Source organism: Ctenopharyngodon idella, chromosome 5 (genome assembly GCF_019924925.1).
Source record: "Ctenopharyngodon idella isolate HZGC_01 chromosome 5, HZGC01, whole genome shotgun sequence".
NCBI classification, from domain to species: Eukaryota; Metazoa; Chordata; class Actinopteri; order Cypriniformes; family Xenocyprididae; genus Ctenopharyngodon; species Ctenopharyngodon idella.
The window spans coordinates 5,747,467-5,775,280 of record NC_067224.1 but is presented as its reverse complement, the minus strand read 5'-3'; the positions used below and the strand labels follow the sequence as shown (position 1 = coordinate 5,775,280).

The 27,814-nt window shown below is 37.8% G+C and overlaps 1 protein-coding gene across 5 annotated transcripts; it reads left to right on the top strand.

The window, feature by feature from the left end:
- Positions 1-255: 255 nt before the first annotated feature.
- On the top strand, positions 256-27,512 carry akap10 (A kinase (PRKA) anchor protein 10). Of its 5 annotated transcripts, none has more exons than XM_051894799.1 (15): positions 256-500; positions 3,122-3,169; positions 5,455-5,640; positions 11,189-11,761; positions 15,581-15,679; positions 16,006-16,090; positions 18,634-18,757; positions 19,221-19,357; positions 20,708-20,852; positions 20,960-21,130; positions 21,264-21,373; positions 22,500-22,579; positions 22,862-22,914; positions 23,040-23,135; positions 26,374-27,512. In XM_051894799.1, the coding sequence occupies exons 1-15, from the start codon at positions 479-481 to the stop codon at positions 26,377-26,379; spliced, it is 1,935 nt and encodes a 644-aa protein (XP_051750759.1). In that variant the 5' UTR covers positions 256-478; the 3' UTR covers positions 26,380-27,512. The 5 variants fall into 5 exon arrangements, with proteins under 5 accessions (XP_051750759.1, XP_051750758.1, XP_051750760.1 ...); XM_051894798.1 differs by having other exon boundaries at positions 257-500; positions 22,497-22,579; XM_051894800.1 differs by having other exon boundaries at positions 258-500; positions 21,258-21,373; positions 22,497-22,579; positions 23,040-23,120.
- The last annotated feature ends 302 nt before the right edge of the window (positions 27,513-27,814 follow it).

The following is a 27,814-nucleotide window of genomic DNA, read 5'->3' as shown; positions in this document are numbered from 1 at the left end:
CTAGTAATGTGTTCGTTGAATAAAATATTCAATATGTCCAAAGACAATTATTGAGTTGCAAAACATGACGTGTAATCATTCAAGTCCATCCCACAACGACTATGACACAGACACAAATGTTGTGAATGTCCCCTTGCAGCACGCATAATGTAATACAGTATATTCTTAACAAGACAGTATAAACGAGCAATCTTATGTGGCATGTATGGGAATTAAGTCTTTTGATTTGTCATGTCTTTTCCCATAATTCCAGCAGAAGCGCTGTGCCGCAGACACTCCGGAAGTGAGGCGTTTATTGACAATATGGCGACCGGACCAGCTGAGAAGGGACTGGAAATTTTTCGGTTTTGACAGTGACCGCAGATGTGGATGATCAAAGCGAAAGCTGTGCGTGATAGAGTGTTATGAATGAAGGCACTCGGGAGCTGTCGGGATGTTGTCTCTGAGCTGAGCGAGCGTTCACAGCTTCAGATTCATCATGTCGTTCTTCAGGCGGAAAGGTAAGGAAGTGCTCCGCTCGATGATGATGGGATGGTCGCCGGACGGTATGGGCTTTTCTGGACCGATTCTGAGCTCACGTCCTCATGAATGTGACATCAAAACTCTTTTATTTTTTATGTTGGCCGTATAATCCCTTTTATACATATGCATATCTTCTGCACATCGTGTACAACCGCTATAGAGGGAGTGGATATTCCCAATTCAAGTGCACGTTTTGATATTTAGATCACCAAATGAGCACTTGTTAATTATAGTTACATGTTTCTTTTGAAATAACGTTGCTTCCTGTTGTTTTAGATGTTCGCTTAAACATTGAAAAAACACTCAAGGTGTAGAGTCAGACGTCTGACAGTTAGGCTAGCCATGTCAGAAAATCCTCATGTTGGAATTTCATAATATTGAATGAAACAAGAATCATTTTATGATATCATATAGAATCCTACTGAAATAAACTCAAACAGAAGCAAAAACTATATATATATATATTTTTTTTTATCCCATTTAAATTGATTTGAAGTTTTTTTTTTTTGGCAAGGAATGTCATTCATTCATATCTTTGATCTGATGGTATGAACAAGCTAGATTTACAAAGGTCAAATTGAAATGTTGTGTCTATTGCATTTAGACCAGTAATTCTCAACCTTTTTTGACTCAAAGACAAGACAATATTCGAAGGCCCTTCATTCAAAGATGATAAAAATAAACTCAAAAACATGATATCAGTTTAATGTTGTACATCTTGCCCTATATTTTTACTGTCTTGTTTAGCTTGTTAAAGGGTTAGTTCACCCAAAAATGAAAATAATGTAATTTATTACTCCCCCTCATGTCGTTCCACACCCGTAAGACCTTCGTTCATCTTCAGAACACAAATTAAGATATTTTTGATAAAATCCGATGGCTCATTGAGGCCTCTATTGCCAGCAAGATAATTAACACTTTCAGATGCACAGAAAGCTACTAAAGACATAATTAAAACAGTTCATGCGACTACAGTGGTTCAACCTTAATATTATAAAGCAACGAGAATACTTTTTGTGCACCCAAAAATCCCCAAAATAACGACTTTTCAACAATTTCTAGGGATGGCCGATTTCAAAACACTGCTTCGAAGCTTTATGAATCTTTTGTTTCTAATCAGTAGTTCGAAGTCACGTGATTTCAGTAAATGAGGCTTCGCTACATAAGTGTTTCGAAATTTCAATAGTTCACGTGACTTTGGCAGTTTGATACGTGATCCGAACTACTGATTCAAAACAAAAGATTCGTAAAGCTTCGAAGCATCTCAAAGTGTTAATTATATTGCTGGCAATAGAAGCCCCACTGAGCCATCGGACTTCATCAAAAATATCTTAATTTGTGTTCCGAACATGAACAAAGGTCTTACGGGTGTGGAACGACATGAGGGTGAGTAAATGATGACATCATTTTCATTTTTGGGTGAACTAACCCTTTAATTAAGATTATGACATGCACACAGAAGTTTGTTGAGCCCCCCTAAAGGGCAAAAGTTAAAAGCCCCCTGGTTGACTATGGCTGCATCCGAAATCGCATACTTCCCTATTATATAGTTGGTGAAAAACAGTATGTGACAAAAGAAGTATGTCCGAATTCACAGTACTCATAAAAGAGTAGATTAAAAAGTACCCAGATGACCTACTTCTTCCGGTGAGATTTCGAAGTGTGCATACGATGGACATTGTACTATCTCATGAGGGCACAGGAGAGGATTTGTGAATGGCAGTGAGTGGTTAGTCACATGATAATGACAACATGGAGAATGTAGTACGTCTGGATTACATTCATACTACATACATTCATAATATATAGAACAAACTTCTTTTTTTTTTTTATAAAAATGATTACCTACTCGAGAGAGTATACGATTTTGGACGCAGCCTATATTTGTCCAGACGTTCATCCCTCTATTTCTCCCTTTTTTTATTAAGAGTAAATATAAGAATCTTTATACATCCCCCCCCCCCCAAATGGAAACATTTGTATCTTCACTAAATAAAGTGAGCGATCTTTCCCATAATTCCTTTTCGCATGACAAAGAGCATATACATGTATCCTGTGACTTCAGTCAGTGTGGCTCTGCCCTGAGGGAAGGAAGGATGCCCTCTTAGCCCATGTCCTATTTAACAGGAACCTCCTTTATCTTTGTCCTCAGTCTTGTCATTATATTGTCTGTTTTCTTCAACCATCAGAGATATGCGAGTTAATGTACGTTATGAGCACAGCAGAGGATTATGAAATTATGTTTAAAATGATGTAATACATGCTGCTCACTGTATAGACAAATATCATCCTCACTCTTTGCTTGCACTCCTGCCAACAGTGATTGGGATGATGGACATGCTTGTCGTTTTATGCTCTGATGCTGGTCTGTTTGTTTGCCACTGGTGTTTTTTGTTGACAGACTCTAGCAAGGCCTCACCCCATGCAAATAATTAAAGGAAACATGCTCAAAAATTAGCGATGTTTGGATTGGTGCAATTGCATCTAGTAAAGGGTGTAACTGGTGACTGGTGCTCAAATGGCTGTTGTGCTGAATAATCATTAGGACAAGAGATGCTGTAAATTATAAATTATATTCCCTATGTTCTTTATGTCACAGCTAAAGGAAAGGAACCTGAGAGACCAGCAGATGCCAAAGCCAGCAAAGGTGAGAGTGACGGTCCTTTTTCATTATAGTAACTTATTTCAGATTTGGGATGTTATGGTGGGCTGTCAAAGAACATGCTAATGTTATAGACCAGGTTAATTTGTATCAAATTATAGTTTGAGTTCCTTGTCATGTGACCCAGACTGGAAATGTCAAAATGTCAGAGACTAAAGGCCCTTTCACACAAAGAACAATAACTATAAAGATAACTATACTAGCTTGCACACCAGCAGCTGATAACATCTGTTTATTCTAAGCGCGCTGCATTTTGGTCATCTGACGTTTTAAATGCTCCAGCTCTTTAAAGCAGGATGGATTCTGATTGGCTGTCAATGTTTTTTATCACTCATCAGATGAAAATTGTTCTGAAATTGATTCCAACAATATTGTTTTTCTGTGGTGTTATCATTATAGTTGGGGTGTGGACTCTGCTATTCTTTTATATTTAGAATGATTTTTAGAACTATATCTTTATCATTATTGTTATAGTTATGGTCCTTGGTGTGAACGGACCTTTTAGAGGCCTTTACACATAATGCTTTTTTGCATTGTGCTTGAGCTGCTGTTCTATGGAAGCTTGTTTCTGCCACGGAATAAAAAAATTAAAAGATAATTGTGGCTTTTTCTCTCACAATTGTGAGTTTACATCTCTCAATTCTGAATTTTTTTTCTTCAAATTTCTTGATATAAAGTTGCAATTGCAAGAAAAAAACTCGCAATGTAACTTTTTTTCTCCCAATTCTGGCTTCTTTTCTCACGATTGCAAGTTTATATCTTGCGGTTCTGACTATTTCCTCAGAATTGCACGATATAAAGTTTTTTGCAATTCTGCGACTATATCTCTCAATTTTTAATTTATAACTCACAATTGCAACTTATATCACAATTCTGTTAATATCTGTTAATATTCTGTTGATATAAAATTTATATCACAATTTATTCTTCCAACTTTATTTCTCAGAATTGTTAGATATAAACTTGGAATTGGAAGAAAAGTCAAAAATGTGATAAAAATTTGCAAAATGTGATAAAAATCTCAAAATTCTTTTTTTGAAATGATATAAACTCTCAATTCCGAGTACAAATTGCAAGATTATGTCCCATAATTCCGAGAAAAAATGTAAAAGTGTGAGATATAAACTTGCAATTCCAAATTTATACGACATAACATCAAACACTATTGAATAACACAAGACGCATCACTCGTATTGTTTTGAATGGGAGAAAGTGCAACGTGCAATATGGCGGAATAAGTCCCGCCTTCTAAATAAGAGCCAATCGCCAATTGGTAAAGTCATCGCGTCACTGCAACGGCCGTTAGAAGCTCCAGTTCCTATAGAAACAGTCAGATGCGCGCCTCCAAAATTAGACACAAGAGATGCGCATTTAGGACTGCGCATGCACATTAGCTTGATCCATCCTGAAAAATACCGTTTTTTTTTTTTGTCATGATTCGAGCATTTAGAAACAAAATCTATAAGACAGTTGTTGTCAGATTTCATTGGTGATTTCAAATATGAAATTTAATCAAAAGCTTGGTAAACAGCTTTGGAGAATTTGATGTTTCCCCATTCAAAGAGATAGGAGCTGCACTTGAATGCCCGAGAGGCGTTTCAAAGATGGCCGCCGAGTGAAATGACTTGTCTTAAAGGGACTTTGATAACAGTTTGAAAAAATGCATCCATCTTGAGGTTGTTGATGTTTTTTTTTTTTTCTTTTTCTTTTTTTCTTCATAAAACACATTCTGTGTGAAATGCCCCTAAGACTTAAATGATTTTTTAATTTGATATTCTGGAATGTCTCTGCTAAGTTTGATATATATAGAACAATATTATGGCTATTCATTGGCTGCACAACAACAAATAGGGAAAGTGACCAGGGTTGGCGTTACAATTTGTAGAGTTTATCTAAAAAAGTGAAAAATGTGTCCTGGACAATCATATTCTCAAAATTCTGCACATATATGTTATACATATATTCTTATATATAAGAATTATATATAAGAATTTATTTAAAAATGCAGTATTTTCTGCCAACTCTGTGTAATATACTCTAGAACATTTTCTTCAAAATCTATACCATTTCTAGGGTTGTAACACCCAAAAGCTTTACAGGTTTTATAGACTTAAATTAATAACTAGCTAGTTGAGGACATGCAGAGGTTTATCAGCATGTGGTAAGCATTTCTTACCAAGATTAGCAGTGCAGGTTTGTAGATTGGAAGTGGAGCAAAATCCAGAATTCTACTGTGTATTAATGTTCGTTCTCTGTGTGCCCGTCTCCAGCCCCAGTGTCGCCCCACTCCCCCTCCCTTAGCGGCCGTAATCATCATGCTATCCTGGAGGCGGCGGGACCCAGCCATGTGGCCATCAATGCTATCTCAGCCAACATGGACTCGTTTGCTCGTGGCCGCACTGCTATCCTCAAAAAACAGCCTAGCCACATGGAGGCAGTACACTTTGGAGACTTAGGTACACCAGCCATGAATTATACATACCATTAAATACTGATTCAAAATGTAGCACAACATGTCCAAAAAACTGTGTTGAATGATTTTATATTTTCCATCAAATACTGTAACTTCGTAGTTAATGAAAGATTGAGTTTGAACTTTCATTATAAACCATTTGATTTCAAAGCTGCTCTACTTTTTTAAAAAAATTTTTTTTTAATACTTAAGCTAGGCTTGTTAGCAACATTTGATCTATGACTTCCTGTTTTGTGCTGAGCATTTTAAATTAAATGTGGTGTGTGTCCACAGCCGAGGGAGCAGGAATTCTCACATTAGTGGGGGGATTTAGTGAAGCTTTCTGGAGTGTTAGAGAGTTACTGAAATGGTTTTTGCAGCGCTCTGGCCTGCTGGATTTGATGTGGAGTGCCGTAATCTCTTAACCTTTTTATAGCTCTGTGATTGGTGGAAACCTGCTCAGACAAACTCCTCCACTTTAAACAGATACTGTGAATATGTTCATGTTTGTTTGTCTGTTACTTCTCTAAGTGCTTCTTTTCACAATAGGCCTTTCACAACTATTACATAATCACCTGGTTATTGTACGTTTATTATACCTCTTCATTGTTTTTGCTCTGTTTTCCAGGAAGAGATAGACTAAATCTGTAAATATTAAATGCATTTTTTAATCCACTTTTATTAGTAGTGATGCACCAAAATGAAAATCTTGGGGTGAAACCGAATATTCAGGATGGACTTGGATGGAAACCAAAAGTGACTTTTTTTTAAAACATATTTTAAAATATGTTTTTTTTTTTTTTTTTTTTTTAATAAATATTACACTTTTTAATTAATTTAATGAATCCAATGGAAAAAAGCCTCAGTGGTCTCAAAGCATGGACAATAACTATTTGATTTCAAAATAGGGATTTAAATTTTAGTGGTGGCCATTGTACAAAAAAATCCATGAAATTAACAGTAAAAAAAAAGTCTGCGGTGGTTGCCAAAACTTAACTGTAAAAAAAAAAAAAATTTTAGCAACATTTTTAATATTACAAATTGAACTTAAATTTACAGTAACAAACCATATATTTAATTAACTGAAACAATGTTAATACACCAAATTACTAAATTCTGTTTTTTACTTTTATAATATATTGACAACCACTTTAAAATCACAGGTGGTAATGAGAAAATCAAATTTCATCATAAGTAGCTTTTCCCCAAGCTGAGGTAAATACTAAATTTTAGAACATGCACACAGTGTCATACACAAAAATACAAAACACCATCATGGTATTAACACAACACTACAATAATGCAATAAACATTAATTTAACAACACAAGATATAACATAAAACCCTAATGTACTAAGAAGAAACAATGATTTTCCATAAAATCCATCAAATGTTAAGGGAATACTGGGAATATCAATTTATGATTTTTCACTGTAATTTATAAGATGACGTGTATTTTTTCACTTTCAAAAACTGAACATTTAACAGTATTTTACTGTAAAATGTCACATTAGATCTATTACAGTAAGGAAACGTACTGTTAATCAATTGTCAGGTTTTTACCGTAGCTTTTTTACATTCTTTTAACATTAAAAATACAGTACTTTTTTACAGTGTAGGTGGTGTATTGAACTTATTTATTAATTGATTTTACTTGGTCATGCTTAGGCAGTGTGTCCACCAAAGTGTTTTTTCCGAGCCTAGCATATTTTTCCAATTGTTTTCAATGGGAGTGGCGCATTTCTAAAACACCAGGAGCATAATGAGGCGCTGAGCGTCTATTTCACACTGAAGCACTGAGCGCTCGGCGTATTTTACCGGTCGCCGAGAGTTGAAGAATGTTCAACTTTGGGTAAAACTCACTTTTTACCCATCCGTCCAACCGCCACATTCTGCTTGTACAACGTCAACAGATGACAACAACAAGAAGCATAATAACGGAACAAAATAATTTAAAACAAGAGCCAGAGCACATACTTTACATTGTATCGACATTTTTATTTAGAAAGAATACAGAAACAAACTATCTGTGAAATGAGTTACTAGTAACACTTCTGCAGATATTCCGTATCATAGCAAGCGAAGCGTCTCAACTGAAAAAACAAAACAAAACGCTGAGCTGCCGAAGCATTTTCAGCTGGCTAAAAACACTTTGGTGTACACATGGCCTTAGAGTAGTCAAACTTAGTAGGTGTGGTAGGTTTGGTCGTCATACTAATTGTAAAAGTCATCTTCAGCGATATCACCTGCCCTAGGATAGAATGTCTTGTCTTTTGTTACAGTGTCCTAACTCCTCCTCTACATAAAAAAGAAATGTAACATTGAAGCGTATGTGTTGACAAACCAGTGTTGCAAGGTGACTTTGGTTAAAGACAATGCTTCTAACGTCAAATCTTAACGTGTTGCCTCCCACACAAAGAGGGTTAGTATTTTTCCGACTCAAGTACCCTTCTTTGTGTTCTGATACTGGAATTATTGTGTGGATCTCTGAGTTCACATCCCGACCATCTTCTGCTGTCCCGTGGCGTTGAAAGAGGAAGGTGTGGCCTTCAAAGCATTCAAAGGAGCTCACAGCTCTATTATAAGATTTTTTTTTTTTTGTGTGTTTATTTATGGAACAAAGTCTGTGCCGCTACTGTATAAGAAGAAATAGATGCCATGGGTTTGAATTGGAGGCATTAAAGTTGCTCTGCTAGTTAGGTGTTTGCTGTAGGCATCACTATTTCTGTTGTTCATACTTCAGGGTATTTGAGCAAACATGTCATTCTAAGTATTAAGATTAGACACTGATTGGGACCAGAATATGGAGACTTGGGGGTGGGCTCTTTTGACTGGGACCACCTTAGCAACCATTTAGAACACCCTAGCAATGTAATGCAATGCCCTGGGATCCTTTTGGGGGTTTTCTTGTTGTTTAGTGTTGTGTGTGTTTTTTTTTTTTTTTTTTTTGTTTTTTTTTATATTGGTTATTTATTTTTGATTTATGCAGCCGTCATGTTCTAGCTAGAGCAGGAAAATTTCCAACCAACACATTCGTATTTTGTAGAGGGGGATTTTTCAGCTGTTGATGACTGGACGGAGCAAAGGAATCAGTGTGGACCTCATCAAAACTTGTTAAAAACAGCTACACCAGTCAGGACTTCATTGAGACACATACTGGATAAAAACATCCTGATCAAACCTGCCAGATCCAACAAGAAATACAAGTTCAAGATGCACTGAATCCATTAAAACTCATTTAATGTTTGCATAGTCTAATAAAGGAAAATAAACAAGTCGCTAAAATAATTTATTTTAGTATATAGTAAAGTGATTTTTACCTACTAACCTGTTGCTTGGTTTATTATATTTAACAGGCTGAAAAAGTTCTGTAGTTCTGCTACCAATGAGTATGAAGCTCAAGAAAGTGCATCCATCCATCATAAACGTACTCCACACGGCTCAGGGGTGTTAATAAAGGCCCTCTGAAAAATGTATGGTTAGAAAAATACCCATATTTAACAAGTTATAAAGTAAAATATCTAGCTTCCACCAGACCGCCTTCCGTATTCAACTTAGGAAGAAAGAGTAACGCCTCTCGCAGTTCAAAACACTTACGCTGGTTTCACACCGCAAGCGTGAGCGGCATGTGAGCAGTGTGTGAGCGTTACTACAGCGTGAACTGCAGCTGCACAGACGTGCGAGTATTCACACTGGTAGCGTTTGTACAGTGTCACAGCAGCGGCTCCAAGCTACATATAAGTGAGCATTTCTTTACAAAGACAACTTTAAATTTGATTTTATAAGTTTATAAGTTGGCATTTTTGAGGGCCTAAACATGCACGAAAACTCATGAAACTTTGCACACGCATCAGAAGTGGTGAAAATTTACGTCTGATATGGGTTTCAGAATTGGGTGTGGCAAAATGGCTTGATAGCACCACCTATAAATATTCAACAAAGTGCCCCTTACCCTATGTTTCACGTACAAGTATGAAATTCGGTACACACATGTAACAGCCCAATATCTACAAAAAAAGTCTCTTGGAGCAAAATCTGAAACTGAACTTTAATTAACTTTACAAAATTTGTGCAATTTTTGCCATTTCCACACGTTGTACTTTAACGAACTCCTAGAGCATTAATCAGATCAAGGTCATATTTGGTCAGTCTAAACTAAAGGCCTTTGCGATGTTAAATTGCGAAGATCTTGACTTTTCGCTGAAGGGCGTGTCCGTGGCGGCCTGACAAAGTATGATGTTTCGCCATGAAACATGAAGTTGTTGTAACTCGGGCATACAATGTCCGATCTGCCCCAAACTTCACGTTTTATTAGAGTCCTGGCCTAAAGACATCTATATGCCAATATTCAGTTAGTCATAGCGCCACCTGCTGGCAACAGGAACTGGCATGCTTTACACTGTTATTCACTCCCAGAAACACATTTCAATATGCCACAAAGTACCAAACATACTAGAAACACGTTAAATCATGCAACATTTGGCTAAGTGCAAATGTATGCGATTAACGCCACGAAACAGGAAGTTGTTGTAACTCAGTCATACAATGTCCGATCTGCCCCAGACTTCACATGTTTGATAATAGTCCTAGCCTGAAGACATCAACATGCCAATATTCAGTTACTCAAAGCGCCACCTGCTGGCAGCAGGAACTGTGGTGCATCACAATGACTTTGCCATATTTCTCCTCTATTTATCCACTTAAATGAATATCACCCACTGTTCACAGTTCTCCTAAGGCCACCGGGTGGCGGTGAGCCCGGGTGCGAGGGCCCTTTCATCGCTGCTTGCAGCTTTAATTTACTTTAGTTTTTTATAATACACCATACTTTCACCCAAACTGAAAAATTAAAAACAAGTTAAATGGGTAAATCTTCTATAAATATTTTTTAATCTTAATTTTCTTTTCTGACATACTCCAATTCTTGTTAAAACACACTAGACATGCTTATTCTGTGCATTTTGTGCACTTTTTGTGTGAAATCATATTTATTTTGCCCGTCAAAAGTGTACTTTCACTTTAATTGGGCGTTAGCAGCGCAGCAAAAATAGACCCAGCGCCAAAACGATCGCGGCACTGCTGCTTCTGCTATTCTCCTGCTACGCTCTGCCGCGCAGCCTCTGCGTGAGGTGTGAATGCTCTAATCTGTTAACATGGACGCCGAAAAAAATATGCGCTGCTGACAGGTGCGGTGTGAAACCGGCCTTACGCTACGTCCTACGCCTTCCATATTCAATTTACGAAAAAGCTTGGGGTAGTTTTAATTTTAAAGTGAACTAATCCTTTAATCAATATTTACATAGTATAATAGTATGAAATTTATCTCTCACACTCGTTTCCCACATTGTCCCCCAAAATCACATCTATTGTCCTGCAACAGAGCAATAACCAGGTGATCACCCTACTTACGACCTGAGTCCCTCACATAAAAATCAGTCTACAGGCTTTCATAGACAACCTAAAGAAGTCTGGGAAGGTCTTGTTTTTTAAGTTTCATTACAAGTTGTTCACACTTTGGCAATAAAGGTTTAAAAAGTGTTTTTGCTTTTCAGGTCGTTCCAGTATCAATTACCAGCTTCAAGAGACCCGCTCTCGGCTTTCTAAAACCGTAGACCAGATCCTGCGAGATAATGTGGCCATGCCCTACTTCATACAGTTTATGGAGACCCGCTCAGCTGATCACCTGGTCCGCTTCTGGCTTGAGGCTGAGAGCTTTCGGTCCACCAGCTGGTCGAGGGTCAGAGCACACAGCCTCAACTCAGTCAAACACAGCACCTTGGCTGAGCCCGCGGCTGCTCTGGGATCTCCCGACTCACCAGACTCCCCAACCGACCCCAGCAGGCCCTCAGCTCTGGGCGAGGGACATGAAGAGGACCCCTTCCCTTCCCGGACTTCCTCCAGACCTCAAACCCCCAGCCCTCAGGACACTAACTCTCATACCGGGGCTCTGATAGGCCACCAGAACTCTGTTAGCTCAGAGGGTGCGGCCCGACCTGGGACTCCCCACCTGGAGCCCACCCTAAGATCAGAAACGCCCACCAGACAGCCCTCCTCCAGGACAGGCACTCCAGTTAAAGGCCAGTCTGCTGGTGGCCTCCGTGAGCTCTCTGACAAACTCATGAAAAGTGAGTACCAATGATGGTAATCTCATTCTATCTCAAGTATTTTAGATGTTTGTTGTGACATTCCTGCACTGAATCCCTCTAGCTTTTATTTATTGAATAAGTGCTTGCTGAGGTCTCCTCAGTGTTGTATTTATGTATTACTTTCCACATATAGTCGGTCCACCTTGAGTAAAGCCCCGTTTCCACCGCAGGAACTTTCCCCTGGAACTAGGGACTTTGGGGTGGTACTCAGTGTGTTTTGACCGCAGGAACCAGGGTCTAAATAAAGTTCCGGGTAAAAATTCTCCCCTCAAAACGTCCCTGCTCGCGAGGTAGTACTTTTTCAAAGTTCAGGAACTTTTTGGGGTGGGAATTGCGTGCTGAACATGCTGATTGGTTGAGTTCACGCAGCATTTTGATTGGCTGACTCCACACAGCATTTTATTTCAACCACCATTTTTAAAAGTCTGTTGCGGTGTGTGCAGTAAGAGTAGTTTGCTATTTGAATAAACAATGGAGTTTAAAAAATACGCCCGATTGATCGATGACGAGGTTCAGGCTGTATTAAGCTTATATGCAGAGGACGAAATCCAGCGGGAACTGGAAAGTTGCGCGCAGTCCTACTGGACTTATCTTCACAGTACTTTAGACCGCTATGGAAACGCAGACAGCAGCAGGTCTGGGGGAAAAGTTCCTGGGGAAAAAAGTTTCTGGGACAAATGGTTCCGGGTAATTTTGGTGGAAAAGAGGCTTAATATAGGATTAAATGCCCGTTCACACCCATGGATGATAACTATAATGATAATGATAAAGATGTAGTTCTAAAAATTTTATAAAAGAATAGCTGAGTGTACACCGCAACTATAGCAAAAATGATACAGAGAAACAATATCGTTGTAATCACTTTCATAACTATTTTTTTCCAGGTGATGAACGATAAAAACAGTGACAGCCAATCAGAATCCAAAGCATTTAAAGCAGCAGATGACAAAACTATAGCACATGCTTCGAATAAACAGAACAATATCGTGCACTGGTGTGGACACCTAATATAGTTATTGTTCTAGTTCTCTTTATAGTTATCGGTCTTGGTGTGATCGGGCCTTAAGAGAACATTCTGAGTTAAATGCTTCTCAAGCAGCATGTTCTGTGATATGCTGTTGATTACCACATACAGTAATTGACCCTTTCCTCAATTAAGAAAAGGAAAACGTGTTTACAGGTATTGCATTTACAGTGTACAACAGTATTTTGAAGCTTGTATTTTTGTTTAAGGAAGTTTTAGGACCTGTTTACGCCTGGTATTAAGATGAGTTTTGATTGATCGGATCACAAGTGGACCAACCGTAAAAACAGGTGTAAATTGGCTGTTTGATCAGTAAAGGATCTAAATGACCTCTTTGGTAAATAAAAAAAAAAAAAAAAAAAAAAAAAACACACACACAACCGTAAAGTGCCCCGTTATGCTGTTTTAAAGGTTCCTGATTTTGTTTAGGAGGTCTCCTACAAAAGGTTTACATGATCAAAGGTCAAAAAACACTTTAATTTTTTCATAATATACATTGCACATCACCACATTTTTCAGTGATTCTCAAACAACTCATCCAATGATTCAGTCTCTCTAAATCCCACCTTTCTGAGAGTTTCCTCTGCTCTGATTGGTCTGTTGTGATTGGTTGGAAACAAAATGCCAATTACCATAACTGAACTTACTGAACTTGGTCCGAAGGCTTCCTAAAGCCCAGAGATTGTACACTGTAAAGACAGTAATGATGGCGTCAATTTTACGATATCAGTTTGAGCGCGAGACCGATGATGAAACATTGGAAGAACTAGTTATTCAACCCAAACCTCCATCGCAAGGACGACTTGAGCAGAAGCTTTCTCAGTGATACGCACACATTATGAGATGTAGTTCCTCACCATCAGCATTAACAAGTGTATGTCCATCAACAAACCGATGTGTATATTTCTAATTTATTGCGGTGCACATGTGAGAACTGTATTATTAACAGTATCAATAACGGTGCATACGTTAGCCTAGCACTAACGTGAATGACTGATGTAACATTAAAGTTTGTAAACAAATCTTGCTCCATCCTTTATCATTAATCAAAGTAGTAAGAATGACAAACAATCTGCATTACTGAAACAATTTTAGGTAATAGTGGGCCACAGCTGATTAGCAGAAGTATTTCAGTAAGACAGTAATAACGTGAGTTAGCCGGAGACCTGCACAATATAACACAAAACAACATATTTTGAACACTTGGTAAAAAATATATGCATCAATAATTAATCATACATATAGGCTGTGATTCTTAGGAACAAGTTGGTCCAAATAAAGAGGGTACTGTCCTATCTTTAATGGCATTTTGTAAAATTGTAAAATCCCATTTAGATATCACAGAGATTTGAGAAGCAGTCATGAAAATTTTATACTATTGTTGTATCGCTGTGGTAATTTTAACCACTGACTCTTCACATCCTCATCCTTTAGAAGTGTTTACAAAGAGAATTTGCTTTTGCAGAGCAGAAAACGATGTCTTCTCGACATGTATACAACAGAAACAGCTACAGCGTTTGAGGGCAGGTCAAGTTGTTTGCATGAGGACAATGTAAAGGGACATTAGGCGGGCATTAGGCAAATGTGCTACTTAGTGACGTGTAGCCTTCACGGAAGTGGGATTCGAATTTCTGATGACTCGTTTAGTCAATTCTTTGTTTTGAGAGACAATAACTTTATTGATCGTGCACTTTCGGCTTCACAGATCGTTTACATACACACTGCATGAAATGTAATATTTAAAAGAGCATAATAGGGGCACTTTAAAACTGCAGGGTTTGCCGTATTCATTAGTAATTTTGCAAAAACTGCACCTAAACTTCAGTTTAAACAGAGCATTCCTTAATATCCGTAGGAACATTCTGTACTAAACTCCAATGAGCTTTTCATGGTTAGTGGCTTTTTACCATTACGACATATTCCTTTCGTATCAGACGATGACTTTTAATACCCATGCGGCATTGGTTTTATTGAGCAGGCTTGGTAAATGATCCCATTTAGCATCTTGGCAGTGGACTACAATGAACAGAAGTCAGGAGCTGAGTATTCATTAATGGCTAATACAACGAAGCTTCAGGCTGTAAAAGCAGTGAATGGAAAAAGTCAGTTGAGCCGAAAGACATCAAATCAGCTTAGAAGGGGAGTCAGATCCTATCAGCCTGTGGCTTCTGCACTGAGAGTATTCAGTGTCTTAAAAGGGAACACGTCTTTGTCTACTTCATTGCATTTTATAAGGCTGGCTCTGGCTTTTCTGAATACCTCATATGGATTTTATGAAAAGTGCTTCAACATTTAAACATGCTCTGATGATTCCTTATCATACAGACACCCATTAAACCCAAACATATTCAACATGGCCTTTAAAAACAGAGTCTTACTTCTCATGGCTGATCGGCAACCATAAATCTTATGTATATGTACGTATATCTGTGTGCGTATATATGTGTATATATGTATACTTGTATATGTATACATATGTATACTTGTATATGTATAAATATGCCCATCCTGTATTTGAGTTTGATATTAATGTTTACAAGATGTAGACGTAAGATTTGTCCCTGGGCTTTTGCTCTAACTGCGCCAGTCATTTGTTTGATTAATAGTGACACTTAAGAGCACACGAGGCTTTGATGAATAGCCATGGTTGAAATGTGAATTATTACAGTTCTGTGAAGAGGGATGTTGAATATGATAAAGGTGTTTGCTGTGGATTGAGTCTGATATGTCCTTCATCTATACATTTTCAATTTCCACATATTTTTTGTTTATAGGTATAGAGAGGGATGCCGTTAACATTTTCACCAAGTACATATCTCCAGATGCTGCTAGGCCTATTCCCATCACCGAACAGATACGCAACGACATTGTGGGTAAGAGAATTTCCTTATCACAATGACCTCTGTGTTTAATGATTGCTTAAGAAGTACTCCAATGTTTGTTTTCTGTGTTTGGACAAGATAATTATATTTATAGGAGATACTGGTTTTATAGATTCATCCTCTGATGCTTGTTCTAATTACATAACTTATTTTAGTTTAAGTACATTTTTATGTTGCATATCCTCAAAATGACTCTCCTTGATTGGCTGGAATGGAACAGCTTTGCTTTTTAGGATGTGAGAGCACTTAAACATTTTTAATAAGGGCTTCTATTAGGATTGTGTAGATCTAAATGTTTTTTTTTTTTCTTTTGTCAGCGAAAATCTGTGGTGAGGACGGACAGGTGGACCCAAACTGCTTTGTCATTGCACAATCTGTTGTGTTCTCCATCATTGATCAACAGTAAGTAATTTCACTCTTAGTGTCCTGTCATTGATGATAGCCGTGTTTCCACCGAAATTACCCAGAACAATTTGTCCCAGGAAATTTTTTTCCTCCAGACCTGTTGCTGTCTAAAGTAGCGTGAATATTAGTCCGGTGACGTAAGACTGCACGCAACTTTCCAGTTCCCGCTGGTTTTTGTCCTGTGCATATAAGCTTAATAAAACCTGAACCTCGGTCTATTGGTCATATTTTTTAAACTCCATTGTTGATTTGAATAGCAAACAACTCTTACTGCACACACTGCAACAGATTTTTAAAAATGACTTTTTACAAATCTTGGCGAAAGTTCCTGCGGTGGAAACGTCTCTAATTATTGCTCTTGTATCTATAGAAGTGTACATTTATCAGTTTTTAGTCTTTACATGCAATGTTCTCAAGAGACTGTGTAAAGCATGCAGACAGACATCTTTGGCCATTCATGAGCACTGAGTGTTTTTTAGGACACTGTATTATTTTAGCTTTAAAAAATGTCTCTCGACATATATATTCAGTTCAGTCATGAAACTCTAGATGGCACAGGCTGGTCCTTTACATGCAATTGGATAGCAGTCACATAATTGAATACAAGCTGATTAGCCTCTGCTGATTCTGCAGCCAATGAAATTACTTGCTCAGCCTTTAAATAGTCTGGTTCAGCGTTCCTCTGAAACCCTCCACCTCCCCCAGCTCCACCTGCCTAGATCTGCTACAGGATTAATATGTTTATTCATGCAGCAGCAGCATATCTTATATGTTCACAGCAGCATGTCTGTGTATCTGTTGGCAGTAGCAAGTCCATACTAGGGACTTTAAGCAACAGCTGCTAATGGAACAGCAACGGCGACCAGAAGTAAACGATTAACTTCTGTAGCCAAAGAACTCAAAATCACTAAGCAACAATAAAGAGGGTGGTGTAACAGATCATTTAATCATTTGACAAAGTACAAAAAATGCCATTTAAAAAAAAAAAAAAAAAGTGCTTTAAAGAGCAATCTTTTAATGCTTTTGGCATTAAATAATGACACACAGATACATTTAAAATGCGACATAACCATAAAACATAACTTATGTAATCTGTCAACGTATTAACGACTACGGCAAATCAGCTATTCTTCCGTATTAGACAATTAACGCCTCAAAGTAGCAGTTAAGGTCACGTATGCGCCAAAAAATGCCAGAACACTGTTGCCGTTCCATCAGCAGCTGTTGCTTAAAGCTGCAGTCCGTAATGTTTTTTGGTTAAAAATGATCCAAAACCAATTTTTGAGCAAGTACATAACCAGCCAGTGTTCAAAACTATCTCCTTACATTAGCCCGATTCATCATAGCCCGGTAAGCTTGTAATAATGTTTTCTAATTCGGTGGTACTGGTGGGTTTCTGCAGGAAATTCGAGCATGCAGCCGTTTGTCTTTGTGCCATTATGTCACATCTGTTTACATAAAGGAGTACCAGCTAGTAGGCTATATGGCATGTGAGGATGCTGCAGGTGATGGATCATTTATAGCCTTTTCTCATAACAGCTGCAATAATTTAAATTTATTTTGAATGTTATGACAAATTGAAATTACAGAAATTGAAATCTACAGGTAATGATAATAAACACTAAATACACATAGTCACGCAATGCTGATGTTGTTAACATTAACAATTTGAGAACAAAGTATAACAATAATAATAATTTGCACAGTTTGATGTGATCTGAGCTAAGTGATCCTTAGATTTAATCACCATTGGTAGCTTGATTCTATTGTAGTGCTTTTTTCCCCTCAGTTGGTCAGAACAAAAGTGGCAGACATGTTACTTGTTCAGATGACATTTTCCAGTGAAAAATTCTTATTTTGGTCATACTTCCAAGATGTAGAATCTGTGATTCCGAAGTACAGTATCCACACCGGTGCGGTGACTGACAGCCACACATTCTCCTCAAAACATTAGATTCATCTGTGCAGAGGAGGCGTGCAGATGCACAACACAAGTTAAGATAATTCCACAAATAACTGCAATTGCAGGTTTCAAACAGAGATGGTGACAAAGAGGCGAAACTTACCTACTTGTCCTGCAGCAGCAGCAACAGCGTGTGTAGATCTAGCCCTCCAAGACCAAATACATTGTCATATCCATTAACGCGCTAAAACTATTAAGAGATTTGTGATGATTGAAATATATTTCATTTGTTCTCCTTCTGGCTGTTTTTAAACACAAACTGCTTTTGTTAGGTGTAGAGCTGGGGCTGTGCTGCCTCCAGAAAATAAGCTTTGGATGGAGGTGGTACTTTGAGTTTTAATTGCTTCTTATGAAATGTATTTACCGGTCAGGGGGCATGAATTGTTATTTTGCCTTAATTTTTATGCTAATGTATTCCATTTTTATCTTGTTACTATTTTTATAATTAATGATATAAAATTGACATATTAAATTGACAGGCCTACTCCTATGAATGATGTGGCTCTCTTATTTGAAATGTATTTATTTATGCAGCCATTTTTCTTTCTGTAATTACATGGAAATGTCTGTTTCACAGGCACTTTAGCGAGTTCTTGCGCAGCCATTATTTCTGTAAGTACCAGATCGAGGTGCTGACCAGCGGCTCGGTGTTCCTGGCGGACATCCTTTTCTGCGAGTCAGCCCTCTTCTACTTCTCTGAGGTGAGGATGCTTACTCATGACTGACCAACAGGCATCTACCTCTGAGCATGTTTAAAGGAATTTTAAATATTGTTGTCCCATAGACTTACAGCTTAACTTGTATTTAACAATAATATTCCTGTTTTTCATTTTTATATGTATTTAATATATATAGATGTTGAATGATGTACTTTTTAAATGTGCTTTAAATTTGGATTTAAGTGTTTTATGAGTCCAGATATGAGGTGTCCTGTTAGAACAGACTCTCAAGTTGAATTTATGCATAGAGCTGTATAAGCACAGGAAATATGCTGAGCTTGACAATCTGCCCAAAACCTGTTTTTAAAAGGCAGAATTCACCAAAAGTGCAAGTGTGCGTAAAACTTGATGGATTTCTGATCCAAGTACATTTGAAGTGCCAAGGGATTATAAAGTGGGATTGAAACCAAATTAAAAGTGCTTGCGTGTGTGTGTGTCAATATAGTACATGGAGAAGGAGGATGCAATGAATGTGCTGCAGTTCTGGCTGGCTGCAGAAAACTTTCAAGATCAGTTGGCTGCCAAGAAAGGCCAGTATGACGGACAGGAAGCCCAGAATGATGCCATGATCCTCTATGACAAGTATGTCCTATCTGAAATTCAGTATAATCTCTGTTTTGGCACATTATTTCAGTCTAGTATTAGGAATGGATCAGGATGGTCAACTAATCATCTAGTCGTCAAATTATCATATCATTAGTGAATTGAGTTGTGAATATTTTTAAACATTTTTTTTTAATTGGTGGTACTATAATTAGGATACATTTATAGACTTTAGACAACTTCTCAAAATTCTTTCAGTGATTTAAAAAAAATTGCATTTAAATTTCACTTTAAAGTAAAACTTGTTGTTAAACTTGGAGATAAATAAAAAAATAAAATGAGTCTCAATGTCTAAAATATAACTATAATAACCTAAAATGACCCCTTCATTCTGTTCTGTTCAGCTGTTTTTATTATTATTTTGTTTATTCAACAACTTACACTACCATTCAAATTTAGGGTTGGTAATATTTTTAAAAGTTTTCATTTTTTTTTTTTTTTTTTTTTAAGTCTCTTCTGCTCACCAAGGTGCATTTATGTGATCAAAAATACAGTAAAAACAGTAATATTGTGAAATATTATTACAGTTTAATACAACCGTTTTCTATTTTAATATATTTTTAAAATGTAATTTATTCATGTGATTGCAAAGCTGAATTTTCATCATCACAGTGTCACATGATTCTTCGGAACCCATTTGCACATTATGATTTTGCCAAGTATGACATGTTCCTAGATCAACATATTTTGTTTTTTTAATCATAACCATATCCCTACCCCTAAACCTAACCCTACACGTATTAAGGTATCCCTAAAATCAGAGGGGAATGATGGGTGAATAACACTGATGTAGAAGCATCTAACCCTGATTCTAAGCCTGAACTTGACATAAACTGTAAATTTGTCCCTCAAATCTGATTGGTTGATTGGAATGTTGTTCCAGGATCAACAAAGATGGAACATTTTGCACTTGGTGAAATCAGGTTCTGCAAATCATTCTAATGTGCTGATTCGATGCTCAAGAAACAATTCTTATTGTTGTCAATGTTCAAAACAGTTGTGCTGCTGATTTTTGTGGAAACTTGTTATATTTTCAGAGTATTCTTTGATAAATAGGTTAGAAACAACAACATTTATTTTAAAAAAAAAAAATCTTACTGACCCCAAAATTATGAAAGCTAGTGTATGTTAGCACCCTTTAGCAAACATGTCTGATTGGTTTGTGGTAGACATGATAAATCAGCATTTTTATGCAGAGATTCCTTATGACTAACTAGTCATTCAGGCAACCCGCACAGGCCTTATTTTTATCTTTGTCTAGGAAGTGTCAACAGCAGAACCATTACTCTAGGTAGACAGAAGACATGACAGTTCATATGCTCTCCTTAGGTATTTTTCACTCCAAGCCACAAATCCATTGGGTTTTGGTGACTCTGTACGGATGGAGATCGAATCCAATATCTGTCGAGAAGGCGGACCTCTCCCAGACTGCTTCAACACTCCACTAAGACAGGCCTGGACCACCATGGAGAAGGTGGGTTATGTCACCTCAACACTTTAGTGTGCAAGAGATGATAAATGTGGTAGCTTTGTGTTAAGAAGGAAAATCCTACTGAAGTTTTCTTGTTTTCTCAACCTCAGGTTTACATGCCAGGCTTTCTGTCAAGCAACCTTTACTACAAGTATTTGAGTGACCTTATTAACTCTGTACGGGTGGATGAGTTCATTGGAGGAAATGCCAACACTCCGAACCAGGGCTGGACCCCGGAAAGCGACCGCAACTCAAGCGTCACAGAAGGGTCACAAGCCCAGGTGATTCACTGGTTTGATGGTGGCACAAAAGGCCACATTGCTTTTTTTTTTATACAAGGATTCTTCAAGAATATGGTTGAGTATGAGTAACTTTGTCCTGATATCCCAAAATGTTTTTACTTTCAAGTTGCAGCAAGGTACTAAAAAAGCGGCAATCAAGATCCTGAAGAATTTCGATGAGGCGATAACAGTGGACATTGCCAGTCTGGACCCTGAGTCTCTCTACCAGAGACCATATGCTGGGTGAGTCAGGGTTTGAAACCCCCATACTACACTTCCATTAGGGCTGGGCGGTATGACGATATACATATATTGTGGCTACTATATAAAGTGTCTATCATTAGAGAAACCTCCTCTCTCAGACAACATGTGATCCCGAATTCAGTTCTCTTTCGTAGCTTTGATACTTTTGACAACACTTGCACATTTGCATTCCCAAATGCAAATAAGCAACTCAAACTGACAGCACTTGCGGAGTTGGTATGGAGTAGCATTTACTCTGGATCGAAACTGAAAATGAACACAGTTCTGTGCTCCACTCTTACACATGCAGCGCTTCAGACTATATATTTAATTACATCACAACCATTGCAATTTGATGATCGCACTAAGTCATATCACATTCTCACAACCATGCATTGTCAAAATTCATAAAAAAAAGTTACCGGGCAACTGGCAAGTAACACCGTTTCGCCGGCGATTTTTACTCTCATTTGGCGCCCTGGCTAACATGCTATGGGTGTCAGCGAGCTCATGCAGTGCGGTCAGAAGCAATCCGTGCATGAAATAAATGTATTAGAAAATGTAACATTTTGCAGTTTACTTAGCAATTGTTTAAGGGCATTTTGTGATTTGAATCATCATACAGTGCCCAATATTTTAATTTCAAGCCAGAAAATACAGAAATCCATATAAAAACAAAAATCACATCCCAAAAAATAACTTTATCGCAATATATATCATTATCGTGAAATAAAATTTCTCATATTATGGAAAAAGATATTGGTCATATCGCCCCCGCCTAAATTCCATCACATCATGGGACCTCAGACTGATACACCATAAGCATATCGACAATAAGTATTGACCATGGCCATCACGCCATCAAGCATTCGTTGATCATGCACGTGTTTTTATGCCTTGCAAAGTTGAACATTATGTTCAAGATAATGATTTCTCACTGGCTGACATAGGTGGAAAAAAGCACTCAAAAAATAATTGCTTTTTTCTGGCACAAAAAAGTCAGCTAAAAAAAAAAAAAAAAAATGTACCACTAGGCCAGCAGAAAAAGATCCTTATTGTTGAGGCCTGGTGTTATACACAAAACATTCAGATCCAGATTCAGTGTTTCTCGCTTTCATCTCAGAAGAATGACCTTTGGAAAGGTGAATGAGCTGGGCCAGTTCATCAGAGAGGCCGAGCCAGAACCAGATGTGAAGAAGTCCAAGGGTAGGACACGCACACGCACACTTGCTCTTGAAGAATTTTTTTTTTTCTCCTCTCTCTCTCTCTCACTTACACACACTTACACATGTTGTTTATTGTGAGTTGGCTCTTAGTTATGACTTATGCTGAAGTGCTCTTGTAGTCTTCAGTTTGAATGAGGAGAGAGTGTTGCCATGGCAATAAGTAGCCAGTGATGTGGGGTGATTGTGGTGAAGTGCAGTGGAAAGCAGGATTCACTGCTCTGTCCAGCTCACTCACTCACTCCCACTATTTCCTTTCTAACAGGTTCCATGTTTTCTCAAGCAATGAAGAAATGGGTGCAAGGAAACTCAGATGAGGTGTGCACCTGCTTATTGCATTCCTATTACATGTGTCCTCTTTTATAATGTCTTTTTGATCAGTGGTAATTGATTTAATGTCATAATATATCATGATATATGCTTACTTTGTTTTTTGGTGTCAGGCACAAGAAGAGATGGCATGGAAGATTGCAAAGATGATCGTAAATGATGTCATGCAGCAGGGACACCATGGAAGCCCTGAAGTAAAGTCAACAAAAGTACATAATATTATTTTGAGGATAGCTGACCTAAAAATTAAAATTCTGTCATTTATTTACATGTTGTTCCAAACCCAGACTTACTTTCATCTGTGGAAAACAAAGGTGATTCCTAAGAATGTTTATGCTCCAGTGATAAACCAAATTATTATTATTTTTTTTTACCAAAAATTAAAGTTTTCATTTACCCAAAAACCAAAACCGAAAATAATAACCAAAATAAATTAAACTAGTTGTTGTAAAGTTCTTCAGCGACGAGTTGCCTCTCAATATTTTAGCTGAAGAAATTTGACATATTTACATATATAAATTTTTGGTGATGGTGAAGTGCGTCCACACTGCTGACATGTTTACATGTTTTGTGCATGAAATAGACTCTGCAACAGTCAAAATGCATTATCAGAGAAGTGCTAATTAAATGTCACTTTTGGTCAATGATTTTGGTCCTCCAAAACAATTTTTGGCCGAAATCGAATATTCGTCTTCGGTTCAGATTTTTTATTTTGGTGCAACATTAGCTATGTTTCCATCCACCTATTTTTTTTTTATGAGCATTTTTGGATATCGCATTAAAAAATGCTGGATGGAAACACCAAGATGCGCATAAATTCTAAAAATGCTCGTAAAAGCTTATGTGCTCAATTGAGTCAGATAAATTTTTATGCGATACGAAAACATGCGCATAAACTATGATGTAAACACTTTTACTGAATAAATTTCTCGATGCGCATAAAAAAAAGACACGTGACTTTGCAACTTCCAACTTTTTAGTAATATTTAGCACCAATTTATCAGGAAGTGACGATTTTGTTCTCTTTGACTCACTGGATGGAAAGTGCTTTATTTGCAAATGTTTTATGCGATATTCCAAATTTGCGCACAAGTTAAATTCGCAACTTTGGATGGAAACATAGCTATTTATCATGCAATGAAGGTGAGTGGGGACAAATGCTTTCAATCTTTAAAAAAAGACAAATATGATGCGTTCAAATATGGTGAGTCAAGAAGTGTCACACAGATTTTGACATCAGTAATGCCAAATGACGTTACATGACCCTGTGGAATGCTTGATTCTGATAGGTCAGTCGCGACCGTCATCAATAACAAAGCTGTATAACAGACGGCTCATCCAGGTATCTGAAGCTGGCGCTTCTTTCTTCATGTCTCTCATATCACACCGCAGACTCGCTCTCGCTTTTTTCATACAAACACAGCTCCTGCCATCTTGCGAGTTTTTTTTTTTATAGTTAGCGATTTTCTTGAAAATGAAATCAGATTTCAGTATTAATAGTACTGTAATATTGTCGTAGCATTCATCTTCTTGCCAGGATGATAAGCAGGTAAAATTTTAAAACGGTTTCTTCTCAAATCAATATTTAATGTCCACTAATTTATTAAATGGTATGACTTTGGTCCATTATTTCTTAAATGTTCATCTAGACTCAAAGCTGTTTGCTATGAACAGTTTTTCTTTGTGGAAGCTTTGCGTTTAGTGAGCTAATAAAATGTCAACTCAAATCAATATAATGTCCAGTTATTTACTTGTGTGGCAAGTAGCTGTGTAATAAACAGAATAATGTACGTTCAGTCACATTGCCTGTCAGGGTTTATTTTGTGACAACTGGCTGGATGTACATTATCCATTACTTAATTCTTGGATGACGCATAAACCACAATACAGCGAGTTTAAATATTCAGAAATGCACATTTTCCTTGAATGGAAAAGAGCTGCCTCATCATCTTGCCGAACATCTCTGTTTAGGTTCCATAGAAGAAAGTCATTCAGGTTTGGAACAAAGTGAGGGTGAGAAAATGATGCTAGAATTTTCATTACTAGGTGAACTTCCCCTTTAAATGGTTGTTGTGTATTAGGGCCTGTTTACACCTGGTCACTTCATGTGTGGCATCAGATCATTTAGGCTACGTTCACACTGTCAGTCCAAATCCCATTATTTTTGTATTTTTGTATATTGGAATCTGATCTAAAAGTATTGATGTCCACATTGAGTTTCGTAACTCAATGGCGTCGATGCTTGATGGAGGGCGTGTCTGAAGCTTGGTGCTGACGCGACCGTCATAGTGACAACAGCCAATCACATTACTTTCCAGTGTTGCATAAACGCAATTGGGTCTCTAGAGTATTTGCATAAGGCGATCTGATTGGCTGACGCCTGCGTTGGTGCTTGAAAAGTTGAGAAATTTTCAACTTCTGCCACGAGCAATGCGAGTGATGCGACAGAACCCACAATTCAGTTCGGCAATGCATGACGTCACCCATTCAAAGTAAATGAGAAGCGTTAATGCCGACACCCCGTGTGAATGCACCATGAGGCAGTGGCAGAAAAGTAGGAGGCTGGTATTCCCTGGTTTTAAAACATGTCTCCATTATATTGTCATTTTTTGCTCATCCGGCACTGTGCGACAACACAAACTTGTGTTTGCAGCGACTTTCAGCATGTTTTCTATAACAACATCTTATATTACGCTTTACACGGCTTGAGAAAGTTACATAAACCAAGTGAAGTCCGATCAGAGCAGTCAGTCGCATTTCATGGGATTTTTTTTTTTTTTCACGTTCGCGTGCTAAATCTCATCGGATGTCAATCGGATATGCACAAAAATCGGATATGGACTGACAGTCTGAACATAGCCTTAGTCTCACTACTTTTAAAGAAGATGATTGTGTTTTGAATGTCTGCGGCTTTCAGTTTCATTTGCGGCAGTTTGCAAGTCAGCTTGCTGACGAGATACTCTTACTCATCTGCGGCGATGCGTGATACATTAGCGCTGTTATATCTGGCTATAACATGTCATATAACACGCCTATAACACGCTCTCACACGTTTACCTATTTTTTTATACATTTTGGGAGGAGTAAAATTTACATATGTGATTTCAACAACCAGATGAATTTACACTTGTCCAGTTTCGTCTGGAGCGTGTCTCAGACAACCTCCTGAAGTGGTTTGAGTGATCGGATTTAAATCCATCTCGAAAGCATTTCGGTGGGCATTTAGACCTGATCTTTTCACCAGCATATAGCTATCCAATCAGAGAAAACGCATGTAGTGACCAGGTGTAAACAGGCCCTTTGTAGCCAATTTAGGCTTATTTTAGAATCGCAGGCCTACTTCTGTAAGCGCAATGGAAGGTTTGATTCGATATTCTTGTGATCATACATTTATGTCTGAATAATTTCAGAAGGTGTGCAGAATCTGATCTGTTCTGTTTCCATCAGCTATGAGCCTCTCGTTCAGCGTGGAAGCGGCTCGTACCCTCCCTCCCGATGCCCTCTGCCGAACGACTGGAGAAGCAAACGACCTGAACTGCGTTAACATATCAGTGAGGACCGAAAGAGGCATTCCATGACTTCCTGCATGTGTTTGTGTGTGAGAGCGTGAGTGTTTAGATATGCACACTAATAGCCAAAATACGATTTCTGTATGATCCGCCCCATCATTTCTAGCACTCAGAAGGATTTGTGTTTATTATTTGAAGAAGAGCGAAATGAGTTAAAGTACAGACGTAAATAAACCAATCAGCAAACAAGCAAGAGCTGTCGCACAGCAGACGAACAGAGCAAACTTTCGGAACAAGACTGAATGAACACTGACACAAGCTGTGGAACTACTTGTGTTGCTGTTGCGTTTAGCTGTTACCATGTCTACCAACAGGAAGCACACGGGAATCCGGTCTACAAAGTGGCGGTGACTAGTTCACAACGATTTTTCCTTCCTCATCTTAGTTCTTATCTCACACTTTTATCTTTCTTTTTCATTCACCTTTTTAAAGAGTGGCTATGAAGTGCTTAGGCCCTTTTAGTACAAATAAAGAGAACAACAAAATTGCAGAAATACCCGAGGTGGCTATGTATAGTTTTATGGTATGCCATAGTGGATGTAAGTCAGTCAATGTCTGAGACTTTTCTGTCCCTCTTTCGTGGAGCTGAAGTAACTGATGTTACATTTGAAACTGGAATGGGAACTGGAGAATGTTCCCTGACCGCAGAACTCCATCTAAAACCTGATTCTAGACTGTAGAGATACAAAAACTAAACTGCAATGTTTATCCCTGTTCTATATAAATGTGGATCCTGGTTTACCGCCATATAATAATGTTAGTTCTTTTTATGGTGATTGTCTTTTTTTTTCTATGATATGTCAAAACTCTGTCTAAGCAAATCTCAATGATGACTGTTTTTGAAATGCGTACTTGGACATGAAGTTATTGCTTTGGACCTCATTGAGATGTGGACGAGAAACAGGCAAACGACTTTTGGTACTATGTACCACTAATATGTTTTCTGACATATATGTGTACTTAATCTATAATATATTTAAATGTGTTTGATTTAAATACATATATTGTTGAAACGTCCCTTGACGCAGTGTTTGTCTTTTGTTTTTGTGTTTTCATGTCTAGGCAGGATATATCGATATGCATTGTGAAACTAGATTTGTGCCCACGTATTGAGCATAACTCGATTAAAAATTGAAGAGAAAATAATTACGCCAAAGTCAAAATTTTAGACTTCAAATAAAAAGGATACATTTAAAGGTTCAGTGTGTAAATTTTAGCGGCATCTAGCGGTGAGGTTGAGAATTGCAACCAACGGCTCAGTCCACTGCTCACCCCTCCCTTTCGAAGCACATAGAGAAGCTGCGGTGGCCGACACAGGA

Coding starts and splice junctions, on each gene's coding strand:
- akap10 (XM_051894796.1), top strand. CDS start 479: ATGTCGTTCTTCAGGCGGAAAG. Junction 5,641..11,188: donor AGTACACTTTGGAGACTTAG/GTACACCAGCCA, acceptor TTTGCTTTTCAG/GTCGTTCCAGTATCAATTAC. Junction 16,091..18,633: donor TTCTCCATCATTGATCAACA/GTAAGTAATTTC, acceptor TCTGTTTCACAG/GCACTTTAGCGAGTTCTTGC.